Source organism: Coregonus lavaretus, assembly GCF_964263955.1.
Source record: "Coregonus lavaretus genome assembly, chromosome: 21".
In the NCBI taxonomy this organism is placed as follows: domain Eukaryota; kingdom Metazoa; phylum Chordata; class Actinopteri; order Salmoniformes; family Salmonidae; genus Coregonus; species Coregonus lavaretus.
The window spans coordinates 26,579,308-26,604,117 of record NC_140008.1 but is presented as its reverse complement, the minus strand read 5'-3'; the positions used below and the strand labels follow the sequence as shown (position 1 = coordinate 26,604,117).

The 24,810-nt window shown below is 43.4% G+C and overlaps 1 protein-coding gene across 1 annotated transcript; it reads left to right on the top strand.

The window, feature by feature from the left end:
- Window positions 1-255: 255 nt before the first annotated feature.
- LOC311148576 (transcription factor Jun-like) lies at window positions 256-2,370 on the top strand. The gene has a single exon (XM_084185560.1). It carries the CDS (start codon window positions 651-653, stop codon window positions 1,635-1,637), a length of 987 nt encoding a protein of 328 aa, XP_084041686.1. The 5' UTR covers window positions 256-650; the 3' UTR covers window positions 1,638-2,370.
- Window positions 2,371-24,810: the final 22,440 nt, after the last annotated feature.

Sequence of the window (24,810 nt, the reverse complement as noted above, 5' to 3'; positions counted from 1 at the left end):
TTCAAAAACAACGTCATCCCACAATGCACCGCGCTTCATCTCCTCGCTCTATTACCTCATCCCATCAGCCACCGCGAGACTGAGAATCTTCTGGGTGGTCGTCTAGGCAACACGCCTAATCTGAAACATTAGGGAACGCCCCGAAAATCGCCAGCAGCCAATGAGATACTGCAGAGGTGACATCATGTCTATTTTTAGAGGCCATGGCTGCAGATAAGCTTTGCCTCCACGCTGGAAGAGTCAGTATACACACAGAGAGTCGTCCTGTGAGCAGAGTTGCTGTTGAACTGTACCAAGTTATAGCACCTAGAGCGTCTCATTCTGACACTGTTTAGAAGGGTGAACAGAAGCGAAAGAAGGACTTTGAAGAATGTATACATCGTTCTGAAACTATCGCTGCAGCTGAAGATAATATTTTTTTCGCGGTAGGCTACAAGCAGGAGTGCACGTTGTTACGTTTGTTTAGGGGCACGCTTCTATTCCAGAGACTCTTGTTTCCGCTTCGGAGGTTATAAGGATTTCCCAACCTAGTAAGAAACTTTTCTCAGAGTTTTACAACTGAAAGAAGGAGAGAGGGCAGAAACACACTTCTCTGTCAGTGTGAGTAGCCTACAAGAGACCTTTCTAGCATAGTTTTTGGTTTATATTCTATGTCTAGAAAAATGGAAACTACCTTCTACGAGGACTCGCTCAACTCTTTCTCCCAGCATGAGAAACCGGGCTACGGATGCAACCCCAAAGCACTGAAACACAGCATGACACTGAACCTGGCCGACCCAACCAGCACACTCAAACCTCACCTCCGGGCTAAAGCCAGCGACATCCTCACCTCTCCGGACGTGCAGCTCCTCAAACTGGCCTCCCCAGAGTTGGAGCGGCTCATCATCCAGTCCAGCAACGGCCTGATCACCACCACACCTACCCCGACGCAGTTCCTCTGCCCGAGGAACGTAACTGATGAGCAGGAGGGCTTTGCCGAGGGATTTGTTAGAGCTCTGGCGGAGCTCCATCATCAACATGTCTTGCCCAATGCACCCGGGGTCCCAGTCACCTCCGCTGGGCAGACAAGCATCAACAACCCGACAATACTCCCACCTGTTTCCGCCTTGACCGGGAGCACTGTTTATAACAACAACATAACCATGCGCTCTGAGTCGCCTGTCTACGAAGACCTGAACACGTTCACCCCGGCTATCACCACCAACTCAGCCCCGGGTTACACCACCTCAGCCCCAGCTATGAGCTTTCCCTCTGCCCCGCCACAGCTCCCTGTCTATGGGCAGCAGTCTCACCCCCATCCCAGGCTCACTGCCCTGAAAGAGGAGCCCCAGACCGTGCCTGAGATGCCCGGGGAGACCCCTCCTGTCTCCCCCATCGATATGGAGAATCAGGAGAGGATCAAAGCTGAGAGGAAGCGCATGAGGAACCGTGTCGCCGCCTCCAAGTGCAGGAAGCGGAAGCTGGAGCGCATCTCCCGGCTGGAGGACAAGGTGAAGAACCTGAAGACTCAGAACTCCGACCTGGCTTCCACAGCAAATATGCTGAGGGAACAGGTCGCCCAGCTCAAACAGAAGGTGATGAACCATGTCAACAGCGGCTGTCAACTCATGCTGACGCAGCAGCTCCAGACCTTCTGAGGAGGAGAGGACACTTGGAGAAGAATAGAGAGAAAGAGTTTGAACGAAAAGGACAAATCGTTTATAATTAACTGGCTGTCTGTGTCTCCGTGGCATTGCGACAGGGTGAACGGGACAGTAACAGCACGAGACTGGCGGGAGGGGACCGGGGCTGACTGGCTGCCTCTGACCATGTGCCTCGCGGGACACGGTTGCACGCAAGAGTTGGGGCTCGGGACAGAGCAGAGCGCGCGATAAAAATTGCTGGTGTACTAGAGAGAAAGAAACAGCAACAAACAGGACAAACTGATGTTTTGTTTCGTGTTGTTTTAATTGACTTGAAATGTGTTGGCTTTGACCAAGCTGTGCTTTTACTCATTGACCTTCGGTGTAATTCAGTATTAGAAGAAAATCAAAGACAAAGTGCAGTAGAGACTTTAAAACTGCCTGGCGCCAAAGGAGAGGGTGTGTACTCTAAACAGATTACAAAAAGCTGCCCAACTTCTGAGTTACAATGTACTTTTTATTCATAATTATATTGAATTGAGTTAGAACAAACGTTTCAAGAGTTACTTGTTTTTTTCTAACGTTTTTTAATGGGGTTCATTGTTATTATCTGTATATAAGATCCACCTGGAGTACTTACGTTTACTATTTGTAATAAGAAATACAGTATCAGTTTTCATGTTCATTTTATGAGCACTTCAGAAACAAATCGATATTTAAAAAATGTAATAAACCATCTGTGAACTGAATACAATGCCTCTTGTATTATCTGTGTGTGTTAAGAGAGGAAGAGTGGGTGTGTGTGCACTAAAACACGTTGCAACATCTTGAGAGTGGCCAGTTCTCTGTACCTGAAGGGACATTCCATGAGTGCCTTATTGATCCTGAGGTTATTGATTGAGTTTCATTAGTGATGGAGTCAATGACCCTTCTAGCTCACTACAGCTCACTATTTAGAAACTGCTGTTCCAGGGTCAGATGTGTATTCATCCCCTAATGGTTAAAGTGGCACTCCAGTCTCCTTTTCACCTCATTTAACACCTGATTATACTTAACAAAAGGCACATCTCAATAGGTGGTCAAGAAGGTAAGTCATGACATAGCACAAGTAGGGGAGGGCCGATGGCATCACAGATTCCCATCAGACCAACTCATTGAATGCCCAACTAGAAGTTTGCAGTTGACTAAAAAACACTATTTTGCTCAAACCATATATATTTTGCTCAAACCATATATATATTTAACCTTTAGTGTGTGTACTTTACTGTATTTATACTTGGGATGTCGCTTTTCAACAGTAAAACATAAAAAATTGCTGAAGGACGTCTTTAAGGTAAGGATTTGGAGATGAGTATTCTGAACCTAGACCTGTGGTTATAGGGTCAACCTCTACAGCAGGGATGTAGGCCAGTAGTGTATAGAGTGCAACATTAGTGCGCCACCTTACACCTCGGCTCCACTTGAGTCTCACCATCTAACAAGGTAAAAACTAACACAGATACTCTGTATGTTGTGAAGTGGCCTACATTCACACACTGCTATAGCTCAGGAATCTATAAAGTAAATTATGATAATAACTTGAATTACTCAATCATGATAACTTATAAATGGTTTATAAAGTACTTTTTAATGAATTGCAGCCAAAGTGTGCAGTAAGTTCATAGCACAGCTGAACTGTCTATTGTGTCTACTTAACTTCCTGTTGCCCCGTCAACATGACTATTGGGTTGCTCACACAGCATCACACAAATGATCACTGTAAACAACAATAACACTGGCGGGATACACAACAACAGGAAGAAACATGGTGGTAACTAATGTAATCAAACATATTTATAAACAGAGAATTTGAGTAAAGGCCTATGGCTGCATTGCATCCAGACATGTTATATTGATGTGTGAGCACTGGGCAGAGTCATCACATTGTAATAACTAAGAGCATAATCATGACATTTTATTAACTATTCAGCTAGTCAAGATGAGGATTTATACTGTCAAGGACGGCCGATGAGCACCTGCTAATACAGAAACTGTAAAGAAAACGTGCACCTACAGCAGAATGTCTGTGATTTCCTGTGGGACTCTGAAATATTCACTAGAGGGCGACATTGTCCATGAGATGAGCACAGTTGAAACCTCAAGCTCTCCAGGGTCCAGGCTCTAGTTTATTACTGGTGGTCATGAAGACCATGTTCAGGAGGAAAATATAGAACAAAGAAAATGATGTTTGTATTACAAAAGTACCCATAGAGGAACATAATCTGATGCCCAAGAAACAAGTAATTGTTCGCTACATAAAGATATGTTCCCTGTAATTAAAACAGGAATATCTAGAAGTATCTAGAATACACAATATTGGCACAATGTACTACAAATATATTACAAAGTAGATCAAACTCAGATCTTAATACCCATGTAAAAAAAGACAGTCACTGTTCAGGGTTTATTCTGTAGGCAACTGACAAGACCTAATTTAGAAAGAACCACTGAGGACAGTCTTATGGAAGAACATTGATCCTGTATTTTAATTAGATAAACAGACATAATCATTTACACCATATTCAAGTGGGTCAGAGTCTCAAACAGATTTTTATCAGTGTGCAAATCTGCTTTGATCTGAATGCCCTAATTTGGGAAAACATGACATCATACCGGAACTTGGGGAATTTACCTGACCATATAAGGACAGAGAAAGGTCGAAAGACCGACGTCATCCCGCCTGAGAGCAGGCGGTTATACCGGAAGTGGACCTCGCTCACTAATCTTGGGCGCGGGACAGACCAAGGCACTTGTGCTTAGAAGCGTGCGCTGGACTTTAATTAGCCTTCACTGCCCGTTGTCCACCAAGCAGGTTGTTTGTTAGTTCAAAGGAAAATAAGTTAAGATGTTGCCAAAACAGTAGCTTTAATCATTGTAACACATGGTGCCATGATAGAATGCAATGTTCAGCAGTATAAAATATATTCTGTATAGCCTCAAAGCATGTTTAAAACTATGGGCTCTATTTTAACAAACCTAACACAATGGTAAATCTAAGCGCAGGCGGTAGCACTATAGGTTCAGGGGTGTGTCAGAAATATTATGGCTATTTTCACTATCACAATTATTGGTGCACTTGCTGGCGTTGGCCCAAAAGGGCTGGGTTTTGATGAATACATAAGTTGTGGGTGTCTCGAGGCTTGGCTCCTCACTGGCCAATCAGAACGTGCTCCATGTCAAAATATGTGGTTGCTTCAATTTGTGTATTTATGGTCTTTTATGTATTGCCTTGGAATCAACTCCAATTCCAATGTTAGCCCTTAATAGTTTGTTAAATGGCATACAGAAACGAAATAACAAAATGTTGACTTATCTTTGCTAAATAGGTTAACTTGAACTATTGTATGGCTTCAATAGCATTCACACTGATATAGGGGCTAGGCCTACTGTAAATTGCATTATGGATGAGCATGGACATGCCAAACATTGTTAATAAACTAGATTAATTATTGAGAAGGCCTAAAAAGAGAACAAACTATTCTAATCAAATTCTAAACAAAACGAAACAACTTGTTTTAAATAGGCTATGTCACACTTACAGGCACCATCATTTCTGCTCGTGGGCATACAATATTAAAACAACGCAGACTATGGAGGGTTTTACGCATATCCGAACTTTTCACAGTAGCTGGATAAAGATCCAATAAAAAGAGAAAGGGAGAATGTCCACTCACCGTTATACTGCTCCCAAATAGGCCTGTTTTACGAACATAATCGGAACCATTTTACAGATCAGATCGCATTCACACATCTCCAGAAGTTGCATTGCATGCGTGCTACAGACGTTGTCACCATACAACCAGGAAGGTGAATCATTCTAATAAGTTGGTTGTGATAAAATTTAATGAAAACAAGCAATCCGTTTTTTGTAAAGAACAACAACAATAAATAAATACATGTAAAGATATCATAAAATCGCCAGGATAAAAAAGACAGGCATTGCTGTTGAACCAGCCTTCGTTATAGTAGGCCTAACAGAGGGCTGGGTTTTGAACATATGAAACGGAAACATATGAAACGGAAAACAAGCAATTGTTACAGGTTACAGATAACTTCTAAATACTAGGTTCACCGGTATTCACCGAGGTTCTCATCTCTCGTTTTATGATCGGCATGGACACGTAGACTACATTATGGAGTTTTTTTTTACGCACGTCCAAACGGGACCTGCATGGCTAAAATAATGTGGTTCTGCCAACAATGCATAGATAAAAAGGGAATCACTGTTTCCTCGCAAACTTTATATTTGAATACATCTTTGGTGATTAAGATCTATTTCCAAGTGGTCTCAGGAGCCAAACCCTTTATCCACAGTCTTGACTACTTCGCGATTGCATTGGGCAGGACAAAAAAAAAAGCCTTCATTCAGAGGAGAGGAGGCTTTGCTTGGTTTTTAACCAAATAAAACGAAATGGGAAAAAACATTAGTTTTTTATGTTTCTAAATACGAAGTATACAGGCACCAAAAGCACATTAGGCTACTCTTGTTCCATGCGCATGTGGACAGTGTACTTCACGGATGGATGTCAAAATTAATGCCATAACCAACTGCGTTACCGCTAAAAACAGCTTTTGGTTGGTCAGCGTTGCCTAAAATTAGCACTTTGGAGCATGTTTTTAAGGACACAGCTCAAATATTTCCACCCGTCCTATCTGAACGCAAGTGAGCTGATATAATACAGGTAAATGGCCGAACCTGGCATTAGGGCTGGAAAATGCCAGTGCGCCAGTTTTTACATGATGAAATTGCAAACTAACGTGCGTTTTACACTAACACCGCTTTATCGCCAGCCGAAAATAGAGCCCTATATGTTTTATATATTGGTTGGTCAATCCTTGCATCCATAGCTCTGTCTATGAATTTGAGTGTTTACATTTCTCCAGGCCCATCCAAATGTGATGAGTGTGATAGAAGGAGTCAGGCGCAGGAGGGTAATCACCGAAATCAGAGTTTATTCCATCGTACAGATAGCGCCTGACTCCTTCTATCAAATAGCGCTGGATAGCGACACACGGAAACTGGCACAGGGGAAACTATCTACCCTGGCAATACACAGTACGGGATACTCCATTAATATACAGGCACAGAAGACATACAGTGGGGAAAAAAAGTATTTAGTCAGCCACCAATTGTGCAAGTTCTCCCACTTAAAAAGATGAGAGAGGCCTGTAATTTTCATCATAAGTACACTTCAACTATGACAGACAAAATGAGAAAAAAAAATCCAGAAAATCACATTGTATGATTTTTAATGAATTTATTTGCAAATTATGGTGGAAAATAAGTATTTGGTCAATAACAAAAGTTTCTCAATACTTTGTTATATACCCTTTGTTGGCAATGACACAGGTCAAACGTTTTCTGTAAGTCTTCACAAGGTTTTCACACACTGTTGCTGGTATTTTGGCCCATTCCTCCATGCAGATCTCCTCTAGAGCAGTGATATTTTGGGGCTGTCGCTGGGCAACACGGACTTTCAACTCCCTCCAAAGATTTTCTATGGGGTTGAGATCTGGAGACTGGCTAGGCCACTCCAGGACCTTGAAATGCTTCTTACGAAGCCACTCCTTTGTTGCCCGGGCGATGTGTTTGGGATCATTGTCATGCTTAAAGACCCAGCCACGTTTCATCTTCAATGCCCTTGCTGATGGAAGGAGGTTTTCACTCAAAATCTCACGATACACGGCCCCATTCATTCTTTCCTTTACACGGATCAGTCGTCCTGGTCCCTTTGCAGAAAAACAGCCCCAAAGCATGATGTTTCCAACCCCATGCTTCACAGTAGGTATGGTGTTCTTTGGATACGTCTGGCACTACAGGATTTGAGTCCCTGGCGGCGTAGTGTGTTACTGATGGTAGGCTTTTTTACTTTGGTCCCAGCTCTCTGCAGGTCATTCACTAGGTCCCCCCGTTTGGTTCTGGGATTTTTGCTCACCGTTCTTGTGATCATTTTGACCCCATGGGGTGAGATCTTGCGAGGAGCCCCAGATCGAGGGAGATTATCAGTGGTCTTGTATGTCTTCCATTTTCTAATAATTGCTCCCACAGTTGATTTCTGCTTACCTATTGCAGATTCAGTCTTCCCAGCCTGGTGCAGGTCTACAATTTTGTTTCTGGTGTCCTTTGACAGCTCTTTGGTCTTGGCCATAGTGGAGTGTGACTGTTTGAGGTTGTGGACAGGTGTCTTTTATACTGATAACAAGTTCAAACAGGTGCCATTATTACAGGTAACGAGTGGAGGACAGAGGAGCCTCTTAAAGAAGAAGTTACAGGTCTGTGAGAGCCAGAAATCTTGCTTGTTTGTAGGTGACCAAATACTTATTTTCCACCATAATTTGCAAATAAATTCATTAAAAATCCTACAATGTGAATTTCTGGATTTTTTTCTTCTCAATTTGTCTGTCATAGTTGACGTGTACCTATGATGAAAATTACAGGCCTCTCTCATCTTTTTAAGTGGGAGAACTTGCAAAATTGGTGGCTGACTAAATACTTTTTTCCCCCACTGACTTCCGCCGAAACCTGCCCGAACAAGGAGGGGAAGAAGCCTCGGCGGAAGTCGTGACACCAAAACAGAGGCGGGGATTCACTTTGTTATTGTTTCAACTGCGGATTGACTCTTTTAGAATAGGCCAAACATTTATTCCATTTCTAAATTAACCCTTACATGGCAAGAAGAGAGGTTTATTAATTGGTCACACAAAGGTTGTTTAATAAGGTTATATTTCTTATGGTTATGAAGCTTATAACGGCTTATAACAGTTATTAGGATGGTCACACAAATGTAAAATGTAAACCTGGTTGCTAGGCTGAGATATTTTACCTGGTGACAAATAGGTCCAATATACATGCACAGCGACAGTTGGAACGACACCATAGGAGATAGTAGTTTATGAATAGTCAGACAAAAAGTTAATAAAAGCACAAAATCTTAAACAACAAAATGTTGAAGATATTTTATATTTTATTTAACTAGGCAAGTCAGTTAAGAACAAATTCTTATTTACAATGACGGCCTACCCCGGCCAAACCCGGACCACACTGGGCCAATTGTGTGCCACCCTATCGGACTCCCAATCACGGCAGGATTGTGATACAGCCTGGAATCTAACAAGGGTCTGTAGTGACGCCTCTAGCACTGAGATGCAGTGCCTTAGACCACTGTGCTACTCGGGAAACCGCTGCGCCACAGGCTCCTCCACCAATCCCTACGCAATCGGCGTGATCCAGTCCAAGCGGAAGGATCTGGTGAGCGGGATCTCACACACTGAGGATCTACTAGATCTCCCCATCACTGCGGGTGCCTTTCCTGCAGACCAGAGCTCCATTATCATGACTACCATCAAATCCCACCAGGATCTGAGGGCCAGAGGGCATGCCAGGGGGGCATGCCAGATCTTCTTCCACCCATGTTTGATGCTAACCGAACCAGTACTGTACCAGAGAATGAAAGTCTATGTGAGGGGCATGAATGAGAGGGTACGGGACACATGGAGACAGCTGATTGGCTACCTATTGGAGAGAGACAAGCAATGATTGGATAAGAGTATGCAAGACAATGTCACTCAAAGTAGTCCTCAAGTGGTGAGTACTAAAGACAGCAAAAGGATGAAGATTATAAAGGAGGAGAAACTCACTCCCTCAGATGGTAAAACAGAGGAGCCTAGAACTACACAACTCAAACCAGGAATCATATTCGAAGCCACTGCGACAGGAAAGCTCTCGCTATTGGAGGACCTTTTAAACGTCACCACCGTCAATGCCATAAATTCAGCCAATGAGACTCTGTTACACGTTACTACCGAACACGGGCAGCTATCAATCATCAAGCTCCTCTTCCGCCGAGGGGCCAGGCTGGACGTGAGGAATCAGCAGGGGTTCCAAAAATCTGACCCAGACTCAGGGGCCATTCCTCCACCTTGCAGCCAGGGAAGATGACTCCGAGATGGCTGAGGTACTCCTCTAGAGTGGGGCCACTGTGGATAACCATAAGAAGAATGCCCTGTTCCATGTGATCAGCCGAGAGGTTGAGAGAACCACAACCATCTTCCTGAAGGCAGGAGCCACAGTCAACCACACGATCATAGACACAGCAGTTGAGCTCAATCATGGGTCTATGCTCTGACTGCTGCTTGGTATGTAAAGTTTACTACTGTTGTATGTTTGGGTTTTGGTTCTAAAGTGAACCTATTAAAACACATTAGGCTTGTCAAAACAGAACTGAACATCTGATTCTGATTTTATAAACAACAGGGCATGCTCGAGGTGCTCTGAGTGTGTAGGCCCTAGTTTCTGCTCTGTTCTCTGCTGTGAGGAGGAACCTGGATGGGGTTATAACTGCTCTGGTGGACAGTGGGGCAGATGTCAACATGTGTGCACACTCCTCTGTTAATTTCAGCTGATCTGAGACACACTGAGGCATTCAGGTAACTGACAATATATGCAATGTAGAGAACTACAAATGTGATGCTTTTTAGAAGTCATTTTTATGACGTTTTTTCCTTGTTGTTTTATATTTTTCAGAGTGCTAGCAACCTCTCCTCATTCCTCCACCTGGCTGTCCAGAGTGGGAGTGAGGTCATAACCCAGACCATGCTGTAAATGGGCTCAGACCCCAACACCCCAGGGCCTAAGGCCAACACCCCTCTGCACCTGGCTGCCCAACATAACAAGCCTACTATAGTGGGATTACTGCTAAAAGCAGGGGCTCAGGTATTTAACATTTTCCATTTGATATGAGGATTTGATTAATATTTGTTACTGTATCGCAGTGGCAACCCGTCATTCAGGGCAGGTGGGGCAGAGCTCCACCTGTTTTGAGCGCCACCTGTTTAGCTAAAAAATATCTATATGAGTGCATTCGGAAAGTATTCAGACCCCTTGACTTTTTCTACATTTTCTTACGTTACAGCCTTATTCTAAAATGTATTAAATTGTTTTTTCCCCTCATCAATCTACACACAATTCCCCATAATGACAAAGCAAAAACAGGTTTTTAGAAATATTTGCAAATGTATTACATTTTTAAAACGGAAATATCACATTTACATAAGTATTCAGACCCTTTACTCAGTACTTTGTTGAAGCACCTTTGGCAGCGATTACAGCCTCAAGTCTTCTTGGGTATGACGCCACAAGCTTGGCACACCTGTTTTGAAGAGTTTCTCAATTTCTTCTCTGCAGATCCTCTCAAGCTCTGTTAGGTTAGATGGGGAGCATCGCTGCACAGCTATTTTCAGGTCTCTCCAGAGATGTTCGATCGGGTTCAAGTCCGGGCTCTGGCTGGGCAATTCAAGGACATTCAGAGACTTATCCCGAAGCCACTCCTGCGTTGTCTTGGCTGTGTGCTTAGGGTCGTTGTCCTGTTGGAAGGTGAACCTTCGCCCCAGTCTGAGGTCCTGAGCACTCTGGAGCAGGTTTTCATCAAGGATCTCTCTGTACTTTGCTCCGTTTATCTTTGCCTCGATCCTGACTAGTCTCCCAGTCCCTGCCGCTGAAAAACATCCCCAAAGCATGATGCTGCCACCACCATGCTTCACTGTAGGGCTGGTGCCAGGTTTCCTCCAGATTTGAAACTTGGCATTCAGGCCAAAGAGTTCAATTTTGGTTTCATCAGACCAGAGAATCTTGTTTCTCATTGCTTGAGAGTCCTTTAGGTGCCTTTTGGCAAACTCCAAGCGGGCTGTCATGTGCCTTTTTACTGAAGAGTGGCTTCCATCTGGCCACTCTACCATAAAGGCCTGATTGGTGGAGTGCTGCAGAAATGGTTGTCCTTCTGGAAGGTTCTCCCATCTCCACAGAGGAACTCTGGAGCTCTGTCAGAGTGACCATCGGGTTCTTGGTCACCTCCCTGACCAAGGCCCTTCTCCCCCAATTGCTCAGTTTGGCCGAGCAGCCAGCTCTAGGAAGAGTCTTGGTGGTTCTAAACTTCTTCAATTTAAGAATGATGGAGGACACTGTGTTCTTGGGGACCTTCAATGCTGCAGAAGTGTTTTGGTACCCTTCCCCAGATCTGTGCCTCGACACAATCATGTCTTGGAGCTCTACGGACAATTCCTTTGATCTCATGACTTGGTTTTTGCTTTGACATGCACTGTCAACTGTGGGACCTTACATAGACAGGTGTGTGCCTTTCCAAATCTAAAAACCTATTTTCAATTTGTCACTATGGGGTATTGTGTGTAGATTGATGAGGAAAAACATTTATTTAATCAATTTTAGAATAAGGCTTTAACGTAACAAAATGTGGAAAAGGGGAAGGGGTCTGAATACTTTCCGAATGCACTTTATATGTATTTTTTGTTGTTGCCTGTTTTGCATGTTATTTTGGCATTAATACGTGTCACATGTCAGTTTGCAAACAATGTAAAAAATAAAAATAATCATTGAGTTAATGAAGCCTCATACAAACATGGTCTCTTTTTTGCTTTCTTGAGTAAGGCAGCTTCAAAATGCAAGTGTTTCAGCCTAGTGCTTTCTGTGGTGGTGGGGCAGCCAGCGGAAAATACGGAGCGTAGGGGTTGGTAATGTTCTCTAGTTGCGCCATGATTGGCTCAGTGTTCTGTCACTCATGGGGACACTACGTCACCGCAAAATATACGGGAAGAGCTCAAAATTTCAAGCCCCTTGGGTGCTACCATAGAGTTACATTAGAAGTGCCCATCCAAGAAGGCTCAAGGTCATTGGCCACAGATAAAATGATGTCAAATCACGGTATATCTACCATAGCTTTTATTGGACTGATCATGTCAACATCATACTTTCAAAATCATAGCTAGCAAGCTAGACAAGCAGTCATCATCATGAATCACGTCGACAATCTACAGGCAAATCCTTTTCAATCCTTGTCATATGAAGGTAAATCGGTGGTCATCAGTCATTGGACATAAACATTACACAACAAGTTGGAAATCGCAAATTCAACAATGAGTGGTTTGGAAGGAATCAGTGGCTAACTGCAATCATTGCAAAGCAATCACTAGCCTGCTATTCAGTGGACCCACTCAGCTCATGAAACATGGGACCAACACTTTACATATTCCGTTTATATTTTTGTTCAGAGTAACTAAGTTTCCCCTTTAATCTGTGGATTAATTGTATGAGTAGAGAACACGTGATTTTGTGTGACTGAAAATGGGTCAAAATTCTACAAATATCCAGGAAAAAGGACCTTATGCATTTCAGGTAAAATAACAACCCAATGTTTATATCCCAGGACAAATTAGCTAGCAACAGCAAGCTAGCTAGCTAAATGTACATGAATGTTTCATGTTTTTCGACCTGTCCCTATATTAATATAGTTGGTTCAGAGTTCGTTTTGATATTTCAACCTGCGTGTCCTGATCGTGTCTGATGTGGATGGACAAAATTAACATGCGCGCGATGGCGCACGCGTGTGCCCGGTATAGTCAGCGTGTAACGTCCGAGTGGCCGCTGCTCTCCTCTTCTCGAAGAACGTAACGAGAGGAGAGGTTGGGCGAAGATAAATGCTCTGGACAACAGCGAAGACATGCCCCTGCACAGTGCTGCCAGTGACCTCAGCGGGTAAAAATAACGCGATTGGACAGCAGCCCTGGAACGAGTCTGTCTCTGTAGTGTTACATGACTTGGCTAGACAATCATGTGACATTTTGTTGACATCGTGGTGGAGCGTGCTGCTCCCAAATGGCTAGGAACGAAGAGAAACAGCTGGGCAAATTGAACAGATTATGGCTTCAAAAAGAAAGAGATGGCAAGTGGCAATCAATGACCTTTCAATTGATTGACTATTCAGTTTGTCTTAATTTTAGCTAATATTACACGTTAACTATGGCTCTTTGCAGTGCTAGTTAGACTTCTATCAAGTTAACGTAATGTATCTCTCTGGCAAGATTGTTACTAGCCGATATAGATGATAGAAAACGCAAAGCTCACTCATTTCAGTTTTTTGGCCCAGCACACCCACTGCATTAGTTATCAGCTAGCCTGTCTTGCAAAGCTTGCGAACAACATTATATCTCTGGTCCATGGCGTTACGTTCGGCGTTAGTCTTTTTCAACGCCCTGCATCTTTCCATTCATCCCTCCAAAATATGATATTACCCCCGATTTTGTTAATGGCTTCAACATACTTTAGTTAATCACCAAAGTAAAGATGTTGCTAGAGTGATCCTGACGAACATTTTTACCACCATGCGCATGCTTTGGATGAGCATACAGTTCGTAGTGCAGGTCTGCAGGTCCGACGCAGGCGCATGGACTAGAGCTAGTTCTGGCTGTAAACAACTCTAAAGTCATTTATTTTTCGTATTTTGGATAAATTACAGCTTGTGGATACAGATACAAGTTTGTCAAGCCTCTAGCAACATCCCACTTTGGTGATTAATGGAAGTACAGTATATTGAAGCCAGTCACTTAACAAAAGTAGAATACAATTCATGGCTATGGAGTGATGAATGTGAAGATGCAGCAGGGAGTTGAAGAAGGCTAAAGCCGAACATAACGCCTTGGGCCAGAGCTAGCTACAGATCTAGGGTGGAGAGGCTTTTGTTACAGGCCAACTTATTCAGATCTGGAGTGTCAGGAGCACAAGCAGTAGAACATTTGAGGTTCCAGTACTCAGCTCTGGTAAGTGCTGCATCAAAGATGGCCATGAACCTATTTTCTCCTCTCGTGCCTCGATCACACCTACAGCGTCATTGTGCAAAATGGTACGCAGCATCATCTGGATGTGTGTGCAACAAAAGTTCCACGTTCACCTACAACCATTTCTGTCAAGCCGTCTACGCATACAGTTTGACGCCATACGTTCGATAAATCCAACGTATGCACCTCACAGAACGCACTGCAACTGCCTCTGCAACGCAATGCTGCAAGGCAAACGCAGCGTTCCATTGGGAAAGTCATGTACTTCTGGTGTGCCAAAATACAATGAAGGTCTGCTGCTTGCATGGGCGGATTGGCCATCTGGCATTTCTGGCAAATGCCAGAAGGGCCGGAGCGTCTTAATTTTTAGTATTTTTTTTTTAACCAAAACATTTGTGTATATATATAAAAAAATACTGCACACTGCCGGTGGCCCAGGAGGCTGTTTTGTTAATGACTTTTGCGCTATTTCTCTGTTGTCATAATCGTCTATATTGAGCATTTGGCTGACCACCGGCCCGGTTTACTAATTGCCCGTGCTGCAGTGGGGCAAATCCACATTCAAAGTCAAACGCATATCATCAAATGAAAGCGAGACCTGCTCTGACTGTCAGTCACTCAGTCAAAACAGAAAAACGGAAGGGTGGTGACAAAAAAGTTAGAGACCAAAAAAGGGCTCGAGGCCAACGCTGCTAAATGTGTAAAATTATCCAACTTATTTGCTAAACGTTCTGGTTCTGCTGGTCTGAGTGCTGTGTCTGTGAGAAATGACAAAACATCTGCTGTGGTGGAGTCGAGGTAGGAAGAAAACAGAGAAAGACACTCACGCACACTGTCACAGATCATGTAGCCTACTACTGCAGTTAGGCCTAATATTTTGGCTGTATATTCTATGAAATATATTTTATACCTACTATAGTAGGCTAATTAGAGAAGGGGGATTCAGGGGAACATTTAGACAAGAGGCTACTTGCAATATAGCCTAACAAGTCGTTAGATTGGCTTTTATAACACATACAGTGAGGGAAAAAAGTATTTGATCCCCTGCTGATTTTGTACGGTTGCCCACTGACAAAGACATGATCAGTCTATAATTTTAATGGTAGGTTTCTTTGAACAGTGAGAGATAGAATAACAACAAAGAAATCCAGAAAGACGCATGTCAAAAATGTTATAAATTGATTTGCATTTTAATGAGGGAAATAAGTATTTGACCCCTCTGCAAAACATTACTTAGTACTTGGTGGCAAAACCCTTGTTGGCAGAGGTCAGACGTTTCTTGTAGTTGGCCCCCAGGTTTGCACACATCTCAGGAGGGATTTTGTCCCACTCCTCTTTGCAGATCTTCTCCAAGTCATTAAGGTTTTGAGGCTGACGTTTGGCAACTCGAACCTTCAGGTCCCTCCACAGATTTTCTATGGGATTAAGGTCTGGAGACTGGCTAGGCCACTCCAGGACCTTAATGTGCTTCTTCTTGAGCCTCTCCTTTGTTGCCTTGGCCGTGAGTTTTGGGTTTTTGTCATGCTGGAATACCCATCCATGACCCATTTTCAATGCCCTGGCTGAGGGAAGGAGGTTCTCACCCAAGATTTGACGGTACATGGCCCCATCCATCGTCCCTTTGATGCGGTGAAGTTGTCCTGTCCCCTTAGCAGAAAAACACCCCCAAAGCATAATGTTTCCACCTCCATGTTTGACGGTGGGGATGGTGTTCTTGGGGTCATAGGCAGCATTCCTCCTCCTCCAAACATGGTGAGTTGAGTTGATGCCAAAGAGCTCGATTTTGGTTTCATCTGACCACAACACTTTCACCCAGTTCTCCTCTGAATCATTCAGATGTTCATTAGCAAACTTCAGACGGGCATGTATGTGCTTTCTTGAGCAGGGGGAAGGTCCAGGATTTCAGTCCTTCACGGCGTAGTGTGTTACCAATTGTTTTCTTGGTGACTATGGTCCCAGCTGCCTTGAGATCATTGACAAGATCCTCCCATGTAGTTCTGGGCTGATTCCTCACCGCTCTCTTGATCATTGCAACTCCACGAGGTGAGATCTTGCATGGAGCCCCAGGCCGAGGGAGATTGACAGTTATTTTGTGTTTCTTCCATTTGCGAAATGATCGCACGAACTGTTGTCACCTTCTCACCAAGCTGCTTGGCGATGGTCTTGTAGCCCATTCCAGCCTTGTAGGTCTACAATCTTGTCCCTGACATCCTTGGAGAGCTCTTTGGTCTTGGCCATGGTGGAGAGTTTGGAATCTGATTGATTGATTGCTTTTGTGGACAGGTGTCTTTTATACAGGTAACAAACTGAGATTAGGAGCACTCCCTTTAAGATTAATCTCAGCTCGTTACCTGTATAAAAGACACCTGGGAGCCAGAAATCTTTCTGATTGAGAGGGGATCAAATACTTATTTCCCTAATTAAAATGCTAATCAATTTATAACATTTTTGACATGCGTTTTTCTGGATTTCTTTGTTGTTATTCTGTCTCTCACTGTTCAAATAAACCTACCATTAAAATTATAGACTGATCATTTCTTTGTCAGTGGGCAAACGTACAAAATCAGCAGGGGATCAAAAACTTTTTTCCCTCACCGTATGTAAGGCAATAGCCACCTACTAGACATGTATACAGTGCTTTTTACTAAACACAAGTCATCGTATTAAAATAAAGGTAAATTCAGGGACTGTCTGTGTATTTTAATTGTTTTATCAATGTTTATTTGCTTCTGAATCTGTCTTTTCATCCCAGCAAGTGAGTTTATGAGTTGTAGTAACACGTGACTCTGGTGTCGGATTACATTACATAGCCACTGCACTGAGCCTGGAAAGTCCCGCCTATCTCCCAATTATTTCATTCGCTGAAAGTCACTTCTTGGCAGAAAGATATTCATAAGTGAGCAGCACAAAGCTGGAAATCTATCCGCATCCACATAAACTAGTCCTGGCATTGTTCTTTGACAAACACAGAAGGTTCTATATTGAATTCAATAGAAGAAAACAGAGAGACTGCCAGTTCCTTAATGTAGCCAATGGCTACAGCCAAAACATAAATGAACTGTCAGTCTCTCTCTCTCTGTCACAATCGTTTACGGACGAGACGGAACAAGGCGCAGTGTGATATGCATTCATGTTTATTGACGACTAAACACACGACAAAACAACAAACGAAACGTGAAGTCCAAGGTAGCATACAAACAACATACCTTACACGGAACAAGATCCCACAACTGACAGGTGTCAAAAGGCTGCCTAAGTATGGTCCCCAATCAGAGACAACGAGCAACAGCTGCCTCTGATTGGGAACCACACAGGCCAACATAGATCTACACATTCTAGATCTTAAACATAGAAATAAACAGAACACGAAATATACACATCCTGACTCAACAAATAAACGTCCCTTGAGTCAGGGCGTGACAGTACCCCCCCCCCCCCAAAGGTGCGGACTCCGACCGCGCCACATAAACATAACAGGGTAGGGGCCGGGTGGGCATTCCGCCTCGGAGGCGGATCCGGCTCCGGGTGTGACCACCACCTACTCTCCACCTCCCCGTTGCGCCCCTGGTCTGGTCTGGACCCCGGCGCGCCGCTGACTGGAGCTGGACCCGACGACGGTGGATCGAACTGCTCTGGCTCCGGGGTGGAGCCGCTGACCGGAACTGGATCAGGCACCGGTGGAGCGGACTGCTCTGGCTCCGGAGTAGAGCCGCTGACCGGAGCTGGACTGGACCCCGGTGGAGCGGATTGCTCTGGCTACGGAGTGGAGCAACTGACCGGTGCCAGACCAGGCACCGGTGGAACAGGCACGGGCCGTGCCGGACTGGACACACGCACCACTGACTTGGTGCGAGGGACCATTATATTATTATTAATTCCCTCCCATTATCTGAGGATATTCGATCGGGTAATCCCCACCTGCTTATGACTTCTTTACACAAGAACTTGGCAACCGACTGAGCATCTTTCCGCTTGGTTGGACAAGCCTCCGTCCATCGTGAAAATCTATCTACAACCACCAACATGTATCTTTTCTCATCAACTGGTTTTATCATATCAACAAAGTCAATAACCAACTCACGCATAGGACCTCTTGGTGTAGGAATGTAACCCGGATGAACAGTTACACCTCTTCGAACATTATTTTTCAGACAGATTGTGCATCTTCCTATCATATAGTCAATTTGTTCAAACAAATATGGAGCCTGTCACGGATTCTGCCGAGGCTGCTCCTCCTCCTAGTTCGGGCAGGCTTCGGCGTTCGTCGTCCCCGGAGTACTAGCTGCCACCGTTGAATGTTTCTATGTGTGATTGCTTTTGTCTGTCTGTCACACCTGTGTCCGTTTGTGTCTGATTACGTGTTCTATAAGTTGCCTGTGTTGTATTGGTTAGGTTGTGTGTTGTTTTAGCCCTCACTGGTTTCACCTCCAATGCTTCAGGATTCGCTGTTAACTGATTTTCCTTCCCATCTAACAAATTCACATAGGGTAATTCATTTAACCAAGAACACTTAAACCTAGACTTAAACAAATGTTTTGACAACGACATTATTTTATCTGTTAATGATTGTTGCTGATACAACAGCCATGATAAAGCATAAGATTGACACGTACTTGATAGAGGTTGAGCGACCGTCTCTAAAATGGAACCCCATGTGCCTGGTGCTGGAATTCTCAACAGACATGGACCCTCAAGATTCCTCACTGATCTTACAGAATGAGTTAACTGTTGGAACCAAAGATTCCTACCTGCCCATTCATCTTTAATCTTCAAAACAGAAGAATCAAATCCATATGCCTTCCATTTAGTTTCTCTCTTCCCTAACGAGCGGTATTGATCAGATGTATCTTCCGATGTTCCGTTGAAATCAAAGAACTCATCCTGTACCTCCATGATAGTATCTTGAACTATTTCAGATGAATCTATATTCTTCTCTACCACCATCTGCTCTCCTATTTTAACCCTATCCTTACTACCATTGACAGCACTCTCCATCCGTATCATAAACTCCTGAGTCACTCTTGGTACATCCTTTAATTTCAGAAAAGTTGTTGTTGGTGTCTGTGTCATACTTCCTACATTTGTTATTGCCGTCGTACCATTAATCCCTTTCAAAGTTACCATTAAAGTAGTTGATTTAGTTGATGTATTAACTCCCTTAACTATTTCTAGTGGGAAAGCTACCGATATCCTCTGTGTATTATTTACTGTTGGAGTGGCTACTGTAATATACTCCTCCTGAACTCCTTTGGTGACTGTGGAAGCTTCAACGGACTTCAACTCTTCCATTATAAGCGTCACTTTACGAATTACATAGCCTTTTAACCAATAATTCTTAACCGGAACAAATTTTAATGCTTGCACTAGATAAGTACACATATATTCTCCCTGATCTTTCCCTGTAACATTACGCAAAATAAGTGAACAATCACTCATAACCCTCTTCCACTTCATATCGTTGTACAAAATATACTTCCTTTGATTAGGGGGTACAGCTTCTACATCTGGTCCTGATAACAATACTTCTTCTCCATAATTATCTCTCCATGTGGGAGGAACGTCACCTCCCCCACTCCATCTCTCACAGCTACAAGGAAGATGAGCTGTATCACCCATCCTAAGCCTAATAACAGTATTTTCCTCTAAAATTGGTGCTGGAGCTATTGGTTCACTTGTAATGAAATGCGATATATTTATGGCTTTAATAACTATCAATGTTGAAAGAGTTGAATTGCTTCTCACTGTTGTTTTAATATGCTGAAGTGTTGATGTCATTGTTGTTACTTCATCCATTCTCCCTAAAGCTTTGAACTCTTGACTTGTATTTCCATCTATCACCACTAGTGTCACAACATTAACTCTCAGTCCTAACTCTAATCCTTCACTTTCAAACTGTTGATTATAAAAAATACATTTATAATCACCTTGATCTTCCTGCTGGGAATTGTAAATATAGTTACCGCAATCACCCTCAATCTTCATTTTTCTCTCATCATTCAGCAACGCATACTTTCTCAATGCAATTGCTTCTAACAGATCTAAACTCCTGCCATATCTATCTTCCCACTGAACTCTAAATTTCCCTTCACCACTGTTCTCTCTCGTGCACTTACATGGGAGCTGAGCTGACTGTCCTAGAGTTACTTCAACCCTAGTTTTCGTAACGTTTTGGTCTGACTTTTCTCCTAACTGGTCTAGGCCTACTTTGTCTAACTGAATCACTAGCTTCTCCTGTAACAGAGTTGCCCTTGGTGATCTCTGCTGCTTCAAATTCCACTGAAATATTCCCTGTTGCTTCTGGGACGTATTGAAAATCAATTTCCCCAAATCCCCTTTCCTTTCCATCCATTGCATAGTCATCTCTGGCATCATCAGAAGTGTAAACATTATCATCAACGTTATCCACAACATTGATAATCTCTCCTTCTTCCTGTTCTCCCCTATCTCCATCCTCTCTCTCTGCGCGTGGCACCTCTTCTCCAGGCGCTTTAACACAATGTGACAAATGATACCACGTAGGAGACCCCTTAACCTGGACAGCTGTTCCAGTACTACGAACCACTTCAAATGGTCCTTCACGACGTTCGTTATACCACTTCCTTCTGAATACCTTTACGAATACCTTGTCCCCAGGTTGTACTGTATTCCTTTTTTCCTCATCAAGCTCCTCCTGCACCTCTTCTTGTCTTTGCCTGTCAGAAACATATGTGGACAACTTTTTATGAAAATTGGCCATATATGTAACGTACGCTCTCATTTCATCTTCCAAAAGAGCCAAGCTGGGACCCTTTCCGCTTGTTCGCAAACAAGGCTTAGGCATCCTTCTTCCTGTTACCAACTCATGGGGTGTCATACGTAGATCACGCAACTCACTTGAGCGACACACCATTAGTGCTAAAGGAAGCGCCGCTATCCAGTTTAGACCCGTATGCTGACAAATCTTCACAATGTGATTTTTCAAGACACCGTTCATTCTTTCACAAATCCCTTGACTTTGTGGGTGATAAACTGCTCCAAGACGTTGCTTAATTCCCAATTTTTGCAACATCAATTTCACTGATTTATCCACAAATTCCCTCCCATTATCTGAGGATATTCGATCGGGTAATCCCCACCTGCTTATGACTTCTTTACACAAGAACTTGGCAACCGACTGAGCATCTTTCCGCTTGGTTGGACAAGCCTCCGTCCATCGTGAAAATCTATCTACAACCACCAACATGTATCTTTTCTCATCAACTGGTTTTATCATATCAACAAAGTCAATAACCAACTCACGCATAGGACCTCTTGGTGTAGGAATGTAACCCGGATGAACAGTTACACCTCTTCGAACATTATTTTTCAGACAGATTGTGCATCTTCCTATCATATAGTCAATTTGTTCAAACAAATATGGAGCCTGTCACGGATTCTGCCGAGGCTGCTCCTCCTCCTAGTTCGGGCAGGCTTCGGCGTTCGTCGTCCCCGGAGTACTAGCTGCCACCGTTGAATGTTTCTATGTGTGATTGCTTTTGTCTGTCTGTCACACCTGTGTCCGTTTGTGTCTGATTACGTGTTCTATAAGTTGCCTGTGTTGTATTGGTTAGGTTGTGTGTTGTTTTTCGCCTGTCCGTAGTGCTGCGTGTTTTTCTCTGTTTTGTTGTTTTACGCATAGTTGCGTAATTGCTCGCCTCTGTCGTTTTGAGGCCGTTCTTTGTATCTTTGCCTTGTGGTTCACAAGTAAACTTTGTTGGACTAAGCTTCGGTGTCCTGCGCCTGACTCCCACACCACATACACCTCAGCCTTGACAGAGCCCAAAAACCATATTCCTTTGTGATCTTTCTTTTAACCTCCCCCCTTGCAACATGAGCTAACCCATGTGCTTCCTGAATCATCAGACCTAAGAGGTCTAGAGGCGCTACTATCAACCCCTCATGGTTTCTCCAAAGACCAGTAGCATATTTGACCGCTCCTCGGTCTAGCCATAGCTGTTTGTCGATCATAGAAGCAGCTTCCTGCATCAAAATTACATCCTTAAGCGTATTTTTTTCTTCCAAGTCCACTCCATGAGTGACCAGAAAAACGTTTCCCAATTTATCCGCTCCTGTGACGGCTTTTGCAGCTTCATCAGCAGCTTTTTTCCCTTGTGTGACTTTTGACACATCTGTTTTGTGAGCTGCACACTTAGCTATCGCTATCTCTTTAGGCTTCATCATAGCATGCAACAGTATTCATTTCATTATTTGCGCATGATGTTGTATCGGAGAACCATCCATTTTCTTAAACCCTCGACCTTTCCATACTGCCCCAAACAAATGACATACACTATGTGCATATGCTGAATCAGTGTATATCGTCACTCGCTTTCCTTCTGCTAACAAACATGCTTCTGTTAGCCCCACAAGTTCAGCAAGTTGTGCAGATGCAGGCTGTGGTATTACTTCAGCCTTTTCCACAACAAATCCAGTTCCTCTGCCTTTAACTACTGCATAACCAGCACACAATTTATCTCCCACACGATAACAAGACCCATCAGTCCAATACTCCAGGTCTGCCTCACGTAATGGAAAGGCTTGCAAATCTGATCTAAGCCTCGAATATCTCTCTGCTTCTTGGACACAATCATGTGGCTCACCATCCTCTGAAGTTGGCAAATTCTCGGCTGGATTTACCGTATCACACCTCACTAGGGTGACATCTTCCTGCTCTAAGAGCCTATGATAGTCTCTGAGCCTAGGCATAGTCAATGTATATTTCCCATAGTTCAGAAGATTTCTGAGACTATGATGGGTAAGAATTGTTACTGGGTAACCCATCGTGACCGATGATGCTTTGTCATACATTGAATATACTCCCACCATTGCTCTGTAGCACAGTGGTAACCCTAGTTCTACTTCTGAATAAGCAGTAGAGTAGTAGGAAATAGGCTGAGGATTCGTCCCTGTGCCTGTCGGCTGACAAAGAACTGCACATGCATATCTACCTCCAGTAGAAGTAGACACATATAGCAAAAAGTTATTTGAGTAATCTGGTAGTGTAAGTGCAGGTGCCTCCTGCAACCTCTGTTTGATCGTTTCAAATGCCACATGGCCTTCCTGTGTCCAGGAAAGATTGCTATGGAGTTGACCACTTCCAGTATCCCTAACCATAGCTCTCAAAGGTGCCATCAAACTAGTATAACCCTCCACCCAAGCTGAGGAATAACCAGCAATACCAAGAAATGTCATCATCTCTATGACAGTTCTAGGCTTCGGAGCCTTACGAATAGTTTCCAATTGACTGTCCGAAATGTTTCTGTGGCCATGCGTTATGTTTTGACCTAAATACACAACCTTCTCCTGGCAATATTGCAGCTTTTTCTGTGAAACCTTATGCCCCTTTTCTGCCAATACCTGTAGCATGTTAATTGAGTCTCTATGACATGTTTCCTTATTTTGTGAGCAAATAATTATATCATCTACGTACTGAATGACAGTGCTGTGCAATATCTGATCTATCCCTACCAAATCATCCTTCAGTACTTTATTGAAGATATGAGGACTATGCCGGTACCCCTGTGGCAAACGACTGTACTCATAGAATTGTCCCTTATATGTGAACCCAAATAAATCCTGACTCTCCACACTAAGTGGAACACTAAAAAATGCACCACATAAGTCTAACACCGTAAAATGTGTCGCATCAGGAGGAACTTGGGCTAACAAGGTATGAGGGTCTGGCACTTCTGCTGGAAAGTCAGTCACTACCTCATTTACTGCTCTCAAATTATGAACCACACGATAAGTTCCATCTGGTTTTTCCACAGGCCACAAAGGCGTGTTACTCCGAGGATTTTTTGTTGTCCTTAAAACACCTGCTTTCGAAAGTCCTTCAATTTGTGGTTCAATCCCTTGGATTGCTTCATCTTTTAATGGATACAGATTTTTCCATGGAGGTCTGGCTCCTGGTCGAAGTTCAACTTTCACAGGTTGGGCTGATTTCACAAGTCCAATATCGGTACTGTGTTGAGACCACAACCCTTCTGGAACTTGTTGCAACATCTCCTCTTTCATAGAGTCTGAATCCATCTTCATACTGCAAATAGATTCATGTGTCATCCGTACAGCTTGTGGCTCTCCTTGTCCTTGAGCTGAACTCATTATTTTGAGAAATCGCTGATCTTCACTCCTCCAAATCACCAAATTCTCTTTCATCGGTCTGAAAACAACTTTTTCTGCTTCTGTCATCATTTCTCCTATTTGCTTCTGCTCATAGCCTTCCGAAACCAACAAGGTAACATGTGGCACACTCTTCTCAATCTCAAATTCTTTGTTCAAATAATCGTCTGTGTTTATCTTCATAGCTGCTCCTTGTGGTCCTAAAATAATGCAACTTGAGCTAAGTTGAACATTCTTCGGTTGATGACTCAACCATTCCTCTGAGTGTGGTTGGGAAGCATTCTTGAAATACTTGAGCGTACAATGGAATGGATATTCCGGAAGCCTCGCATCCGGCATATTTGCAACAATAAATCTCTCCCATATCTTAGCCTGCTTCATAAAA

Coding starts and splice junctions, on each gene's coding strand:
- LOC311148576 (XM_084185560.1), top strand. CDS start 651: ATGTCTAGAAAAATGGAAACTACCTTCTACGAGGACTCGCTCAACTCT.